The following is a 17837-nucleotide window of genomic DNA, read 5'->3' on the forward strand; positions in this document are numbered from 1 at the left end:
TGCTGTTATCATCAACACTATTAACATTGTTGGAAATAAATAACACATGTGTATCTTAAACTAAAACCATTTGTTATGCAAACTTAACTACCATTACTGCAATGTATTTTACTTTGAATCATTACAGCTTACTTAGACATAAGATAGATTTTTCCAAAATGAGCAAACATTAATCTTATTCCAATCCTTTTATAGAAAAATAAAAACTAAATGAAATCAAAAAAGTAATAACAAAACAAAACAAATCCCCAAACTTCCCATTAAGATACAAAAGTAAATGTAAACAGAAATGCATAGTGAAAGATGGGATATATCACTTGTTCTTCCAGGGATCTGACTCAAACAAAGCACTCTACCTTCTGATTCTAGTTTCACATCTTCAGAATTAGGGTACTGGATTAGATAATCTTTGTGTGCTCTTCCTAATGTAAACAGGATCTGTTGCTGGAGCTTTTTATAGTGCCCTGGTGACCCCACATGTTGTGGTAGCCTGGTCCCCATGTGAATGCTAAGCTCACAGTGTTTCAGAACAGCTACACAACTGATATTGTTTTCCCAAAAATAATATCTAATTTTTCAGACACATTCCTACTGAAATTTCAATAATATGATACTTTCTTTCTGTGTATTAAAAAAATCATTAGTTGTCTCTTGAAAAACAAACTGGAATAAATATCCTTTTATTTCTGAATTGAAATGTCCCTGCAGAACCAGGTAGGCATTTTGATACACCCATTTCCAAAGGATATTCTGATGTAAAGGGCACAATTTCATAAATTGTTGACTCAGTTGGGGGAAAAAAGAAAAAACCTACTTTGAAACTAGATATCTGAGGCCTGAAAAATGGTGATAGTAATTCAGTTTCTTTTTACTGAACACTAACTTCATTTGTTTCATTACCTGGTATTTTCTGATCCCAATGAGCTTATAATACTAAAAGGAAAAAAATACTTATGGAACTTAATGTTACTATGACTTAATATAAATATTTTAAAACATACCTATAAATATTAAACTAATCATGTGCCCTTACTGATCTGCCTGCACCCATCCCCTGCTTCATGCTTTCTGTCCTGTGCTGATGGCATGCTCGTGTCATTCTGATCTTTCTCCCTGTATGATCCTCCAGTCCCTTCAGCAGACCAACTATCATCTCAATCACTCTCAGCCTCAGTGCAGGCACCTCTCTTCATGGAACATGTCCCTAATCCACTTCTCTTGGTTCCTTTCTCCTCTGCTTCCACAGCTCCCCCATAATGTGTCTCTCTAATTCCTCAACAGATTGATTTGCTATAAGAATATTTTTAATTCTTGTTCGCCAAACTGTTAATTTTTGAGGTCAGAAACCATGTCTTATTTAATTTTGTTCCTCAGAATGTAAGGTATTTCCTGACACATAGCAAGCACACAAAAACACCAAATGGCTTTTTGTCGAGCATATTCAAAATCCCCCAATATCCTGATTTAAATCTTCAAAACCAGTATCATTCTATGCTTTCACTGTAAGTGGGCCAATGACAGCTACTTGCAGAACATGAACTATTGATAAAATTCTACTGTTGTTGCAATCAATTCCAAAGGCACACCTTTTACCAACAATACTTAATCCCAGGCCTTTCCCCGGCTTCTTCTGAAGCTCAATGGTGAGGGCATCACACACGTCCTCCTCTTTGTAGGGGGTCTCATCTCTGTAGAGTGTCAGGCGCACTCGTTGCGGCGTCTGTCTCAGGACGTTGATTGCTTCATCATGTGTGGCCTTTCTCAAGTCAATGCCATTCACCTAAACAGATATGTGACATTGACTAGGAGGAACTGGGGGAATTAAGTGAAGAAGGAAAGGGAGGTAGGAGGGCAGAGGAGAGAAAGAAAGCAGCAAAGAAACACATACCCTCTCACTGACTTTCTCTGTTATTTTTGAAGATCAAAAATAAGCAGTCTGTACCTCTAAAATCTGATCTCCAGCCCAGAGTCTTCCATCTTTACATGCTGCTCCTTCTTCATAAACTTCATGGATAATAATGGCACCCTAAGGATCCAAATGCAACATAGTATGCTTTATCCCATTCTCCCTTTAAATGGTGAGAAGAAATGAAGTCCAAACACAGCGTATTTTCCTGATAGCCACAGGGATTTATATACTCACTAGGTTTATATGTGAGCCAAATAGCATCATTCTAGGAAATATGTAATAGCATATTTTTTGCAGAAAGTCTCAAAGAAGTTTATTTTTTCCAATTATAGAGAAGTAGGAAAAATCATAAAACAAATAAATCATATTTAAATATAGTAAGGAAATATTATTGTTTCTATCCACAAACAAAATGATTCTGAAAGTATTTTTGACATTTAGGAAATTCTGTCTACAAAGCATCCAGTTTTTTAAACTCCTCTCAATATAGGACTAAACCAACCTGGATATTAATAAAAAAGAAATTAAGTTATGTCAAATACTAGTAAGACATTCTGAAAACTAAAGGTCACAGTAACAAGTGTAACACAATCTTACTGAGTCAGTAGTGATCAATACTCAAAGTAATGGTCCTAGTACCTAATCGAATATTTGCCCTATAAATGAAAATACCAATAAGTGATTAATAATTCATATAATTAACTGATAGGAATCTCCCTGGAGTCTCTTGAAGCTGTCTGGAAGCTACCTGCATGGCTGAAGCACTCTGGATGGGCACTCACCAGCAATGTGTCAGAACCCCCAACGATGCTCAGACCCAGCCCTGTTCGCCCTTTGGAAATCTCAATTGTTGTTTCACAACCAGGGATAATAGGGCAGGTTGCAGGATCAGAAGCAAAGATTGCTGGTGTTGATGATCTGCTTGTACCTAAGAATAAATTAAAAATGAAATAAAATAAAAATAAAAATGAACTAGAAAATATGTATATCGACACAGGTTGTCTTTGGGATGGAGCAGGGAAACAGGTCCAGGACTGGGGGAAAAAGGAGAATTCTTCAATTTTGCCTTCAATCTTTTAGTTATCTTATATTTAAAAATGTCAAACAAACATGACTAGGTAATCACTGTTAATTTGGATGGTAGGTACAAAATTATTTGTTTAATTATTTTAATTATCACTTGCTATTCTGTACTTAGACAACAAAACACATCACTAATCTTGGTCATGGTGCCTGCTCTTTTTACTTTTTTGATTTCCTCTTCTTCTCCTAAGCATCTCTTCTTATGTAATCACTTCTGAACACATACGCACAGCACATATGCTTACATGTACACATAAGCATTTGCAGTTTTCATTGTGGTGTTTCATCGGTGTTTTCTAAACTCTGATACCAAATCCTAATGCAGACAGGTCAGAACTCAACACATAAGAATATAATATAAAAACAAGAATATAATTCCACACCTTGCTATGAGTCTTCATACCGTATCATATGTTTTATGATACAACAAAGAACACATAGCAATAGCATGTTTGGGAAAGCAAGGACACTCAGTAGAGAAGCGTATGCTTTAGGCAAGATGTTCTCTTTTTAGGAAATCAGAAACAGACTATTTTCTTTTTTCTGAAATGGTATGAACAGGTGTAAGATATTTTCTTTTATGTTAAGTTTTCATTTAGAATTTCATATTTTTATAGACAATGCTATTTAGGGACCAACATAAAACTGAAAAAAATGAAAAAATTTCCATAAAATCTTTTAACACTTCAGCAAATTACTCAGAATTACTTTCTAAATACAGGATTACTTTCATCAGAGATGTATTACTTTAAGACTTTTTGTCCAACTATATTATGAATGTTTTAAACCAGCATTTCCTTAAAAATCTGTCAGAAGAACTGAATGTTTCAGTTTGTAGGCCAAGAGATCCTCCTAAGTTGAAAAATAAACCAATGTTTTTAAATCAAAATTTACTGCAGAGCTTGAAATGATTCTAGTATGATTTTTCCAAAAAGTAACTAAAGGGAATAATTTTCCTCTATATACTCGTCTGGCAGTTTAATGACACACCAATCCACATACATACGTTTCATCTAATTTGACATGATTGTCTAATACACACCAGCCACAGAACTCAATTTACATTGCATGTGGTAATAAATAACTAGCATTTTTAAGTTTCTTATTAGTGGCAGTGTTGATTCTATCTGTACAACTGTAACTCTGAATATCCACTCTATAGATTAACTGAAGTTTAGAGAAGTTAAATTACTTTCCTAGTATAAAAAAAATCTAGAAAATGGTATCTCTAATACATTTAGTTAGATATTTGGACTCACAGATACTCTCAGCAAGAGATTTCTGGAGAACAAAGAGAGGATTCTTTTGTTTTAGAGAGGAAGAAGCTGATTGAGGCTGGAGTAGGAGGGTGGGTTTCCTAAGATACCAGGGCTGACTAGGGCACAGCACACACATCTCCTACCTAACAGTATAGGACTCTTCCTTTGGTAGCCCTTCTCTTTAACCACCCTCTTACCAAAGGGGTCCCCTAAGATCATTAAACAATAAGATGCAGGCAGGCAGCTGATTCCCAGGCAAGGACTCTGCTGAGTTTGCTGCACATGCAGGGTAGAAATCAGCCCTTACTTCGAATGGACTCAGGTTCCAGTTCAGGGGAGCCAGTCTGTGGGGTGACAGGAGACTGAGAACTGTTCTTTTTTTCTCCATTGGCTGCACTGGCTGATGGAGAAACAGACTGGAAATCTGGATTTTCAGCATGAATGGTCAGTTTTACTGTTGTTTTTGCTGTCTTCAGAAGGCCAATAAACTGGCAGGATATTGGTGTGGAGGAAAAACAAAATTCAAAAACAAATTATCAGATTTACACAAATGCAAGTCACTATTATTACTGGAATATAATTCTATCTTTGAGAGAAGAGACAGAAGCAAATGATTCCTTGACAGGACTTGAGAAGCTAAAAAATAAATGGTTCTAGTTTTTCTCTGATTTCTCCAAATGCCTAATATTGATTAAAGAGTGGTTAATTTCCACACTTAGTTCTGACCAGATTTATCCTTATATAAGTAGAGGGCTTTTCAACTTTCATATTTCAATTACTCTCATCTATTTTTCTGAATCCCTACAACCTTAGAACATATATGGAATATTTAACTCACTTCCGGATTATACAGAAAATCTAAAATAGTTTACACATGGACTTTTAGTAAAATGTTAAAAGCAGGATAGGAAAACCATGAATCAGAAAACTCAAGGCAAATGGAAAGTAAAAACATAAATTTATGGGTTAAAGGAACCAATTTATACAACCATTAAAACTGAATTTAAAAAAAAATGACTTTAAGCTTCTTGCTGGCCAATGTAGAAACAGAAACATACTCAGTTACATGGTTCTCCTTCACCATAAGGAAGAAAAAGATCTCAGGGTAAACAAAACATTGGTTCTAGCACTTATACACAAATGCCCTCAAATGAAACTCCAAATAAGTATTACGATCACTTTTGAAGAGAAAGCTCAGATACACAGTACTGTTCAATTCTAATAACAGTAATATATTTAAGGGCTCAGTTTTAAAGTCTGTTTATAAAGCAATTTGTATAGTAGATAGTCTGGACAGTAAAAATTCATGAGAAAATGATTCCTTTGGTCCTAACATGAAGTTAGTCATTATTTAGGAGTTTCAAGTTTCCCTATGACATTTATTAAAATTCGCTGAGAATACTGAATTTGCAATCAGGAAATAGTGAACATCTTAACATCAACTTGATTGGAAAACAGAAAATAGAAATTGAAGACCCTTAGTGAAACTCTTCTTTTTCTTTAAAATACCTTTTCAACTGGATAGCCAATAACAACTTCATCATCTACAGCCAAGATCTGATCTCCAACTTTGAGTCGTCCATCCTAAATGGAAATGTGAAAGATTATTAATGATTTTTCAAAAGTAATTCCCTTTTCCACCACTTTGTGACGGTGAGAATGGTCAAGCCTAACCTTGGCTGCTACTCCCTGCTCTGTTAAACTCTTCACAATGACTCCACTGAGCGTATCTTCTTCACTGATGGCAATGCCCAGTCCACCTTGATCCTAGAAGTGAAAAGAACATGCAGGAGACTTGAAATAGATTAACCTTATACAAGAAAAGAAGAAGGTATGTATCTACAACGGCTAAAAATAATCTTCCACCAAGGGCTAACAAAGCAATTAAAAGTTCTTCTGAATTCTACTATCAGAAATCTATTATTATTTTTTTTAAAAGCAAACTTTGAAATTTCTAATGGGAAAAAAAATTCTCCTCTACTAAAATAGTCAAGTGATTTCATTCCTCTCCTATGTCCAACATCTTTAGAAACTTCAGCAAAATATGCTAAGAGCAGAAATGCATTCCATAATTTAAACCAAAACATTCAACACTTGCAGATTTAGTCTTGTGTAACTGGCTGACTGAATAAATCACTCAAAACCCACCGAAGTACCCTGGCTTCCTCTCTTTTTCCTCTGGATCTGAGAAATAACAATCAAGTCTGGCTCCTTCACTCTTTTCTGCCACCTTTCTTACTTTCAAAGAGAGATGCAATTAGTGCTATGTGCTCTGTCCTTTCTGGAATGGAGCACCCAGAATTGTTTCTCTAAAGAAGAGAGTTTTGATTTGCTGCAGAGTGACAATGCTTCTGAGTCCAAAGACATGCCCTGAAAACCTGCCAAGGCTGGAGAGCTACATGGTCTATATTTTCCACATTTTCTTTTATCAAAACCAAATGTTGAATAATAGTGGCCTTTACCTTTCTTTAATGTTTACTTTAATAAAATTAAAACAGAGTTTTGAATTTTCATTCTGGCCAGAGGTAATAACCTTTTGCATTATAGTTTTCATGCAGGAAAAATTCACAAAAAGTAAAATAGAGAAAAGGGAACTTGTGACAGTTTATCTGAAATATACACACATTAGCCCAATTTGCCTTCAGAGATACTTATGATCATGGCTCTGATATCAAGGTAAGGTTTCACCATCATTTTAAAGATGATCAACATTATAGTTTTTCTGAGGTAGACTCTTAATGCTGGATGCATTTCAGACTGTCACAAGTATCCCTCTCCACCACCTCCCTCCACACAATTACTCATGTATGTGTAAGGCAGAGAAGACTACTCTAGCTTCTAATTTACCTTCTGCCTCACTGCAGAAATTCAGATATGCCACTTAACATCTCTAAACCTCAATTTTCTCACAGAGAAAAAAATCTAAATTTTCTTATAAAAAAATAATAGTAGTAACTGCTACTTAGCTAGAAAAGTACTTTATTGTATAATAGGCACTTGCTGATACTTTACAAAGGGTTGTCTAACATCCATTCCCATCTTACCCTTTTGTAAAAGCTAGCAGACCTTCATTAAAATACCCAGTCCATCCACCCACTCCAACCATCCCTGACTACTGTCTCCCCTCCACCCCTCACCCCTCTCTTGCTGACTTCCATCTTTCCTCTCCTCACTCCCTCTCTCTTCCCTCTAGTTTCAGGTGGTAGTTTATAACATGGACAGAAATTCTTTGATACTCCTCCCTTGAAGACAGTGAGTCTAAAAGTATGAGCTGGACTTAATGACTTGAGCCTAACAAAGAAAAGAGAATAGAAGTAATGGTGTACAATTTCACACACAGGTCCAAAGAGGCACCAGGGTGCTCCTTGCTTCTTCTCTAAGATTGCTTGTCCTGCACAAGACCCACTGCCACTTCAAGAGGATATCCAAACAACCCCATTGTGTTATTCAACTTTTGCACTGTGGCCAAAATACCGACAAGAACAAGTTGGAGAAGGAAAAGTTTCTTTTGAGCTCACATTGTCAGAGGTTTCAGTTCATGAGTGGCCAACTCCGTTGCTCTGAGCCCACTGTGAGGCACAGCATCACGGCAGAAGAGTGTAGCAGAGGAAAATAATTCAGGATACAGCAGCCAGGAAACAGAAAGAGAAGACTGGACCACAGGAAAGATGAACCATTCTGGGACACACCCTCAGTAACCTAAGTCCTCTAGCCATGCCCCATCTGCCTATAATTACCATCAGGTTAGTCCAATTAGTCCATTAAAACCAGAAGGGACTGGTTATGTTATGGCTCTTATAATCGAATCATTTCAACTCTGAATATGCCTGCATTAACATAGGAGCTTTTGAAGGATATTCAAACTACAACATCCATGAAGAGGAAATAAATCCTCTTGCCAATAGTCATTCAAGGAAATCACATTAGAAGTGATGCACAGCCCCAAACCTTCAGACAACTGCAGCATTACCTGGCAATCACACAAGAAATTCTAACCCAGAACACCAGTTTTGGTCTCAAATTTTGGACCCACAGAAACTGTGAGACAGCAAGTGCCTTTTGTTTAAAGTTTGTTAAGTTTTGTAGCAATTCCTTTTGTAGCAAAGTATAAGTAGCTCCAAGGACAGGGTTTGAAGGACTTATTTGTATAATTTTATTCCCATGGCCACTGTTGCTGTCAGAAGGGTAAACATATGAACTAGACTGGTTCATTTAGGATGAATCTTGGCTCTTTTGCTCAGAATACTGGAGCAGCCATTCTTCTCCCCGTTTACCCAACCATATGTAAAGAGGTTGTACACATCCCTAACTGTGGTTGCCAGTCATACTAACACTACGAGGAAGACCAACCCTTGGCATCAAGCTGCCACTGTGCATGGCTGTGCAGAGAGAGAAAGAGAGAGAGAGAGATATCTTGCCCTTGAACCACTGAGCCCAGTACCAACTATCTTTGAAGACTGTTTGTTAACCAATTACTTGAGTTCATAAATCCTGTTTTTTGATTAAGACTGAGGGAGAAAGCTTTTGTGGTTATTATTACTATTTGCAACAGAGGGAGTCCTAAAAGGAACAATAAGTCACACATCTACATGTATACTATGCTCCAATACAACTTAGTATACTACAAAAATAATTAAGCATATACACATCTAAAATTTATTGGTGTCAGAAAAAAAAAAACATGTAAGGCAGTATCGTAGGGTGTGAGTATGCAATTTCTTAAATAACTGCTCAACTTTCCACATTACTTCTCCCAGAATGGGGTGTGTGTGTGTGTGAACACAAATACATAAGCATATATATTCCTTAGCAATAAAAGACCTGAGATAAAAGTTCTGAGCTAGTTATTAAAATACTATTCTACTTGCACATATGATTACATGATCAATGTAATGCCACATCATGTACAACAAGAAGAATGAGAAGTTATACTCCATATATGTATGTCAAAATACATTCTACTGACATGTATAACTAATAAAAACAAATAAAATAATAAAAATACTACCAAACAGTGTATTTATGAAGAAAAACTATATAAATTAAATAGCTAGAAAAGAATTAAAATAATAATTAAAAGTGGGATAAAGCTAAACTATTGTTATTATTAGAGGATTATATGGAAGGTGAAAGATTTGCTAAAATTCAAAAGAAAAACTTAACTTAATGGCATTTGAAGGTTTTCACCACACACACACACAAAAGTATGAATATGAAAAAATCTCTGACAATCTTAGAAGGTTACTACCTCCTTTGATGTATAGTACATTTTTGGACTAAACTATGATAAAAATAAATCTTTAATAAAATATGTTTTCTGATAAATTGAATTAGCATATCACTCAGCCACTGAGTATTTAGATTATATATATGAGAACTTTTTGTTTGAACTTCCATTTTACTATTTTCAAAAAGTAAAAGGATAAAAAGATAATAAATTTGTTGAGAGAATTTCTGAAACAGAACTAGAAACAACTATTACTATAACTGCAATTTTTAGATGATGCAAAAATCTTCTCTTTCTGACTCTCCTGATCTCAGTATTTCCTCCCTGTTGCAAGAGTAGCATTCACTCATTCTTCAACACATCCATCACTCTTACTCAGTGTGAGCTATGGTCTGGGAGAGAAAGTATGAAAGTTTCTTCTCTCAACATGTGTGCATTTGGGATGTATAGAAAAGACACCACATGGAAGCTTTCCACAAAAGACCCGTTCTTGGGCCATACATGATTAAGGGACACATACACAGAGACATTAATAGTAAGCATTATATATGTCAGAATATTGAAAGATTTAATTTAATTTAATTAATTATTTAGTTTTTATTTGTTCTAATTAGTTATACATTGAAAGATTATTTTAAAAGGAGAGGTGAGGCTTAAGCTGGGTCTTCAGTATATGTAGGATTTAGACAAGGAGAAAATAAGCAGAAGGACAGTCCAAATGATATAAACAAAAGCAAGGAAGAATAAATTCTTAAATTTTTCTCCATGAGTTCTTCATTTAAATTAGTATGACTTACATAGAGGATTCCTATAAGGAATCCACAGGGTAGATGGGACAACACTACAAATTTAAATGGTTAAAAAAAAAAAAAATCAGATCTGGAGGTAGTATACCAGAGGTTAAGTATAACAGCAAACCCACAGGGTTGCAAAGGAGTAAGTGTCAATGAAGATGTGACATTACCTCTGAAGTATGCTTTCAAATAATTAAGCATTAAAAATATACAGGATATCAGATATGATAAAGAATTTCAGATGAGGCATGTGTGTTAGAAGGCTGGTTAAGTCTCCGATCTGCTTAACTGAGTTTTATTTCCATGTAATTTCATAATAAAGTTAAAGAGTTTAGGATTAATGTGACTGTTCACTTGACATCATTTTTAGCAATGTTTCCTCAGAGGAAGTATTCAAGGACACATTCTGTGGGCTACTCTGAACCTCATGGTTTAAAAATAATTATAATAGCTTCCACTGTGGTAAATGTTTTATGTATGTTTTTCATTTAATCCTTACAACAGTATCCCTAATACAAAAAATATTTTCTTCATCTTACAGATAAGGAAAGTGAGGCACAAAGAAGTTAAATTGCTTGCATATAGCCCAGAGAGCTTAAGTAACTACAAAACCCACACTTTAAGTCATTAAAAAATCATGATTAACTGCTTCTGTGTAGTTGATTTATTAAAAGTCATGAATATTCCCCTTACTTTGGTTTCTATCAATAAATATTCCAGTGACCTGAAACTTGAATCTATCTAAAATATACATATAAATGGAAGCTTTCTGTGGGCAAAACACTGATTGTTTTCAAAGGTCCTGAATTCTTTAATATACAGCAACTAATTCAGACAGGCATGTGCACATTATCAACAGACATCCATGAATACATCATCAGCAGGAGGCTAAGGCAGAGGCCCAAGTTTATATTTTGCAATGAAGGACTCTTGCTCATTATCTCGTCTACTCTCACAATAACTTTATGATATGGGTGGCTGTATTTACAGAAGAAAAAAGTGAGGACAAATGTGATTAAGTGATTTGTCTTAGATCACATAATATGTGAGAGGATTTCTGACAGATTAGGTTTCTGTCTCTCTCGCTGCTAGGCTAAATGCTAGGCCAAAAAATTTCAGTTTATCAGTTGGACAATGGATGTTGCTGAAAAGTTCTGAGCAGGGGACTGAAATAATGTGAACATGTATGGAATACATCAAACAGGTGGCCTAATTCAGAAAAAGAAAGCATCAGAGAAAACCAATGTCAAGAAGCAGTGCGACCTCTCTTGGCCATATGATTCTTCCCTAATAATTATAATGATAATAATAAAAGGCAACACTTTTACATGTGTGTCAGGTTCTAGACACTATATATAAATATGTATATATTTAATTTTCACAATATATATATTTAATTCTCAATATAACTCTATAAGGTAAATACAATTATTATTCCCATTTTGGAGAGGAAAAACCATGTACAGATTAAGAACTATGACCTAGATCAGAGTATCACTAAGTGGTGAATCCAGAGCTCTAATACAGGTGATCTGGCTTTATGTTTGTGCTTCCAACCACAACAGCATTCTGCTCCTCATTTATCTAACAAGTTCATTCCACCAATACTTCCTGGGTACTCATTATACAATAACAGGATATACTAAGCTTTAGGTTAATAAATTAGAATCAATGCCATGAAAAAATATATGTAAAAAAATATCTTATTTTAGACTTTTCAAGAGATAAACATAAACCAAAATTAGAAAATCATTATAAATAATTCAGCATATGTTCAAATGTTCATAATTAATAGTAGGTAAATTATCACACTAGTTAAATACTATAAACTCGTGATTTCAGGATTTTAAAAAACTAAACCCTGAAATCAGTATGAGATTGGAAAGAAATCCCCCTTCAATGGCAACAGAATGAGGAATCCTTATTGCACTGTATGGACAAAGGCTTTAAAGACATCGCTTCTTTTCCCTCCAAATAAAACAAGATGATCCACAATAAAAAATTCCCTTATACCTTTATTATAAGACAAGAGCAACCCATTTTTCTGCCAGGTTATTGCATTATAAAAACAAAACCAAATCAATATAGTCATTTTTCAAACATAATCTGACTAGGTGCCATGGATTATGCTATTTTATAAGCAACTCATTTATTCGTTACATTAACCTAAGATAAAGGTACTATTATCATCTTCAACTTCAAGGGGAGGAAACTGAGGCAAAGAAAGATCATAAAATATGTAAAGTATATGACTAATGAAGCAAGGGTTCAACTCAAACAGAATGAATCTGAAGCCCAGGTCCTGAGCATCATGCTATAGTAGCTCTCGGCTGGAGAGCAGTGTATGTACCACTCCACTTCTATCTGTAGGGTAGCATTTCCTGTAAACAACCTGCTCTCCCAGTCTACCTCTTTCTTCCCACTAAGTTCCTCACTGCTCTTTCTGCTTATCCTCTAGTTCACCTGCTGCACATTTGCTTTCCAGCATGAGCCTGTAGCTCCTGAAAGCATTCATAGGTTTCTGCTCAACAAACCTCTTTTGAAAAGTAGATCCTAGTCATTGAACTATTTGAAAGCAAATATTTTACTGATGCCTATTAGCAAAAATTCTACCTATTTGAGCTTTCAAGTTTTATAAAGGACAAAGACTACATAACTTCTATTTCTTCATTTTTATATCCCCCCAGTAGAACCTTGGTAAATGAATCAAACGAGAGATCATGAATTTCATACCTTGGAATAAAGTATTAATAAACATAGTGGTTCTCAATTTTTATTGGGTATTAGAATCACCATGAAGGATTATTAAAACACATATGACCCTGTGTTTATTCTGGCCCACCCCTAGTGTTTCTCATTCAGCAAGTAGCCTGGGTGGGCCGGAGCATCTGCACTTCCAAGTGATGCCGATGCTGCTGGTCTGGAGACAACACTTTTGAGAATCAGTGAATTGGAACACAGATATGAGGGTCATCACATCATTTCATTCCCATTCAAAGCAGATTTACCTTGGGAAGCTCCAGATGGTGCACATTTTTAAATGAACTGAGGTCCACAACTGTATCAGAAATAGCAACATTTGGTTCCACCTGACAGAAAAAGAAATGGCAAAAAAGGCAACTAAATGTTACACATTTTTTTTAAATATAAGGGATCTTAGTCAAAATTATCTCATATATTACAATTCATTATTACTATTTTAACATCTTATGGAATTTATGAACATTCCATTCTCTTAAAGTACTTAGGAGATGTAACTTATCAGCAACTGCTCTGGCACACAGAATGACTGTGTGGCTCCAGAGTCTGCGGACTGACTCCATAAAGACATCTAACAGTAGCTCAGCCATCCCAAGTAGAAATCACAGACACTCAGAGCACCAAGAGGGCACCACTCACTATTCTTCCTGCCTTAGTTATCATGTGAATTTAGATATTATTAAATGTTTTACCTGAGAATTAATGAAACACTCCTTTTTCTTAAGGGACATATTTAGTACTATTAATATGAAAATAAAAATTTCCCCTCTATAACCATCTTAAGTAATGATGAGACTCAGTTCAACATCAAGAGCAGCTAGGATACATCATTTATCCTATGTACAAATAAGCCCCCTGTTTATATATTCATTCAGAGAAGAGGGTTTCTGTTCCCATACCTTCTCCCACTGATAATCACCAAGGTTCCTCCAATTTTTAGCATTTCACTTTCTATTACCTCCTTTAATTCATCTTACATATATATTCTCTTCTCTCCTTAATCTGTTTGTCATTATTTGCTTTTTCCTTTCCTCACTGCTTTCCCAATAATCTCCAAGTTAGCAAATCCAAGGCACTTTCTGTCATGTTCTTACTGGGCGCCTCTGCAGCATCTAAGGTTTTGAAACGTACTCTTCTCCTTGAAACATGCCTCCTCAGTGCTGTGCAACATGCCCTTCTAGTTCTTTTTCCTTCTCCCTGACCTCCCTGTTCAGACTTTCTTCTTTTTGTTCATATTACATGAGTCTGCCTTTGGCCTTCTATACTCTAACATTCTCTATAGGCAAGTGCTTTGTCCTCCTGGTCCACAAATACCAAATTTGTATCTATGGGGATTCATCTGTAAACTCTAGACCAATGTCCTAAGGTACACTTCTATATGACTTCCCAACAGGCACTGAATTTTTTAGTTGCTTCCAATAGAATGTGGATAGTTTGGCAAATATATACTCCTTTTTTCTTTATTTTCTATTTTTGACAATTCAAGCCTCACCAAGTCAGATATCAAATCAGATATCTGAAAGCCTTATATATCCTTTTATTCACCAGCATATACCCAGCCCAATGAGGCAGAATATTCAGAAAATATTTATTGAATAAATATTCAGTCACTTTTTTTGTTCGAGTTCCACTATTTGTTTGAGTTCCATACTTTCTCACAAAGTCAGCCTACAGTATTCTGTCAGGATGCTCACCATGATCTGGCCCTGTGCCCTTTATCAGGCTCTTTTCCTCACCACTCCCCATTCTCTGCCCTACACTGCTCAGTAATACTCTGTAGTTTTCAATTTCTGGCATGAGCCAGTGCTTCCATGCCATTCCTTACTTCATGCCCTCTGTCTGCAATGTTTTTGCACCCAAATCTTGCAACATACACTTCAAGAGTAACTCCTCTATAAAGTTTTATTCTCACTCTCTTCCTAGAAGCAGAATTGGCACCTTTTCTCTGGCTCACACTGCTGCCTATGTAGATTCTACTGGTAGCCTTCACATGAGTAGTGTGCTTATTTACGTGAGTATCCACATTTAGTAAGCCATAAACACAATGTACTGGGTTACAATTCACATATAAACTCATTATATGAAGCTATAATGCATCTATCTTTGATACTGCAGTGCATTTTCTATAATTGTTAGCTGAGTTAATAAGAGGGCATATCAATCAAATCTTTCCAGAGAAACAAACACAACTTCCAAATAATACCTCCTTATTTTGAAGATTCTCTGAGGTAGAAGGCAAAGATTCTACTGTACTTCCAGGACATACAGCCATCTGACTCACTGCCTCTTTATTTCTAAAAGGAAAAAAGAATCAGCCTATTATATCCCCATAATGATATTATTTTCATTTTCTTACTTGAAGTCAGATTATTAGGAAAAATTCTCTAACCATAAAGACTTGGAACTACAACAGTCAAACATATATGTTTTACTTTCATTCAAAAGAACTCCGAGTTGAAATTCTACCCGCCCCCCAAAAAGTTTAGTAAACCAGAAAAAGAAAATGCTCACCTGATAAAAATTATTTTTACTTTAGAAGGGGCACATTTAATTATTGATGAGGCATTTTGATGACTTCTTCCATATAAAATTTGACCATTGATCTATGAAAAATAAGCATCATTAGTTAAGTCTCAAATTTCAATTTCATAAGATTTTATCATCTTATCTAGCTAATAAAAAGCACATTTATTTCTTTCTTCAAAATATTACATGTTTTTTCCTCCATAGAACATACACATGACTTTGGATGGTGAATAAAGAAAAGCTCATGGTTAAAGCCAACATTCAAGTAATAGGCACGAAATCTGATATCCATTGATTCCTGGTAGAAGCACTATTTGGAACAAACTGAAGGAGAGTAGATAGCCAATTCCTGGCAGGCACTGGGATTCCAACATGCTCTATAAAGCAAGAGCCCTGTGACTTGCAAAGACCATTCTGGTAAGCCTCCCCACTGTCGTGTGTTCCAGTTGGTCCCAAGACTCAAGTCCTGGGAATAGGCCTCTGAGAAAAGCGAATCTAGGGAGATTCAAGATATAGGCTACAGATTGTGCCTAAGCTTCTTGTCATCTAATTGTTTACCTAGTGCTGCATGAGCTTACTAAGCCAACAGGGAAACACATTAAGCACAAGGAATTGTAGAAAGGCTGTAAGAAGACACCTGGGTCCTGCCTTTAGGCAATAAGGGCAAACAACACAAGCAAATAAAATTCTAAATGCTATAAAGTATTCTCCACAAATTTATTTTGTTTGGCAGGCTGAGTTACTGCTTTCATTATTTCATTCATTCTTTAGCCTTAACCTTGGCCTTTGCCTCATCTCACCCCATCACTTCTCCCATTAGGAATTCAACTTCCAGAATGTCCAGTGGGTCAGTGTCATTACTGGGGAATGATTATTTGGCTTTTCAAAAACTCCTAATAAAAATGCAATGCACACACACAAAAAAATGTTTTTGAAGTGTGATTTTTATTACTGTCTTGGGGCAAAGATTGTTTCTGGTGCTACACAGTCATGACCTTTTAATGGAAGTTAATAGGAACACAGACTCTACTGAGTAGAGATTTGTTTTACAGCCAAATTTGCTGCAATGCATCTATTTTATTAGGCCGGTGATAGTTTTCTCAGTCACCATGAGGTGTGGGTGATTTTATGGAAAGAGAAGATTACATTGCTCTTATACAGCAAGAGTACATTCAAAGTTGTCCACCAGAACTTACCTCTAGAAGTTCATCTGCAATCTGTAGTCGACCATCTTTCCCTGCTGCTCCATTTGGATCAATTCCCACTATAAAGACACTCATTCTGGTTCGGTCTTTGTTCCCAGCAAGACTTAGACCCAAACCACTACGACCTTTCTCCAGCTGAATCATATGCAGCTCTCCTGTTAGGGTTCCATAACGCTCTCTAATATTTTCTGCATACAACAACAACACCATATGTATTTAAAGTTAATTCACATAATTCTTAGTAATGCTTTACTATGTAAGGTTATTTACTTTCATCACAAGAGGGAATTATTTGAATCAAAATGTAAAAAGCTAAATAGATGGGCTGCCTGGACATCAGAACTGGTTTCCTGAAGTACTCAAACTTTGAAGAATTTACTTGCATGAAGTGTACAAAGAACATAATGTCTGATTAATCAGTTCACCTCAGGCCCAAGAGAAATGATTCACATTTACAAACTCTCAAAAGCCACAATTAAATTTACTTTATTATTTGAAAAGCCGAAAAGTACTAATGCATCCAGAACAATTGTGCTGACTAATCAGTGGGAGCTTCTCTTCCACAGGAAAATCTACACTGTATATTACATTATGTATTACATCATGTTGGGCAGTTGCTCAGTGTGCACAACCAGAATGAAAGAAATGGGTTATCTTATTACACCGAGCCATTAGGCCAGAACAAATTGACTATACTTGCCTCAGCCTTGAGACAGGTCCTAATTAGGTGAGACCATTTATATCTCCTACTCTACATCTTTAAGAGATGGAATTTATTTTCTGCCCTCTTTAATCTGAGAGGGCAGGGCCACACTTAGGTCCTGCAAGGTCCAGATTAGTGACCAGTCAGTAGCCAGTACTAACAGCCAAATGTACAAGTGAGTCCTCTTGGAAGTCTAGCCCCGCAGAGCCCAGTCAACCTCCATACTACAGATTATTAATACATTTTCGTTTAAGTCATTAAATTTTAGAGTGGTGTGATAATAGAAAACTGAAACATTCTGGTACATATTTTTCTCTGAGTACATTCTGATACTGTGGCTTTCTTAAATAAGGGAATTTGTAGATATTTTT

The 17837-nt window shown here is 35.8% G+C and overlaps 1 protein-coding gene across 12 annotated transcripts in view; it reads right to left on the minus strand.

The window, feature by feature from the left end:
* Mpdz (multiple PDZ domain crumbs cell polarity complex component) overlaps window positions 1-17837 on the minus strand; it is a 168300-nt gene that overhangs the window by 16575 nt on the left and 133888 nt on the right. For all 12 annotated transcript variants that reach the window (XM_071600647.1, XM_071600646.1, XM_071600645.1 and 9 more), the window contains 10 exons: window positions 16755-16951; window positions 15544-15635; window positions 15236-15326; window positions 13281-13361; window positions 5926-6018; window positions 5761-5835; window positions 4559-4739; window positions 2692-2837; window positions 1943-2026; window positions 1587-1780 (listed from right to left, as the gene is read on the minus strand). In XM_071600647.1, the coding sequence (XP_071456748.1) occupies window positions 1587-1780; window positions 1943-2026; window positions 2692-2837; window positions 4559-4739; window positions 5761-5835; window positions 5926-6018; window positions 13281-13361; window positions 15236-15326; window positions 15544-15635; window positions 16755-16951 (1234 nt within the window). The remainder of the gene's footprint in view (window positions 1-1586; window positions 1781-1942; window positions 2027-2691; window positions 2838-4558; window positions 4740-5760; window positions 5836-5925; window positions 6019-13280; window positions 13362-15235; window positions 15327-15543; window positions 15636-16754; window positions 16952-17837) is intronic.

Source organism: Marmota flaviventris, chromosome 13 (assembly GCF_047511675.1).
Source record: "Marmota flaviventris isolate mMarFla1 chromosome 13, mMarFla1.hap1, whole genome shotgun sequence".
Classification (NCBI taxonomy): Eukaryota; Metazoa; Chordata; class Mammalia; order Rodentia; family Sciuridae; genus Marmota; species Marmota flaviventris.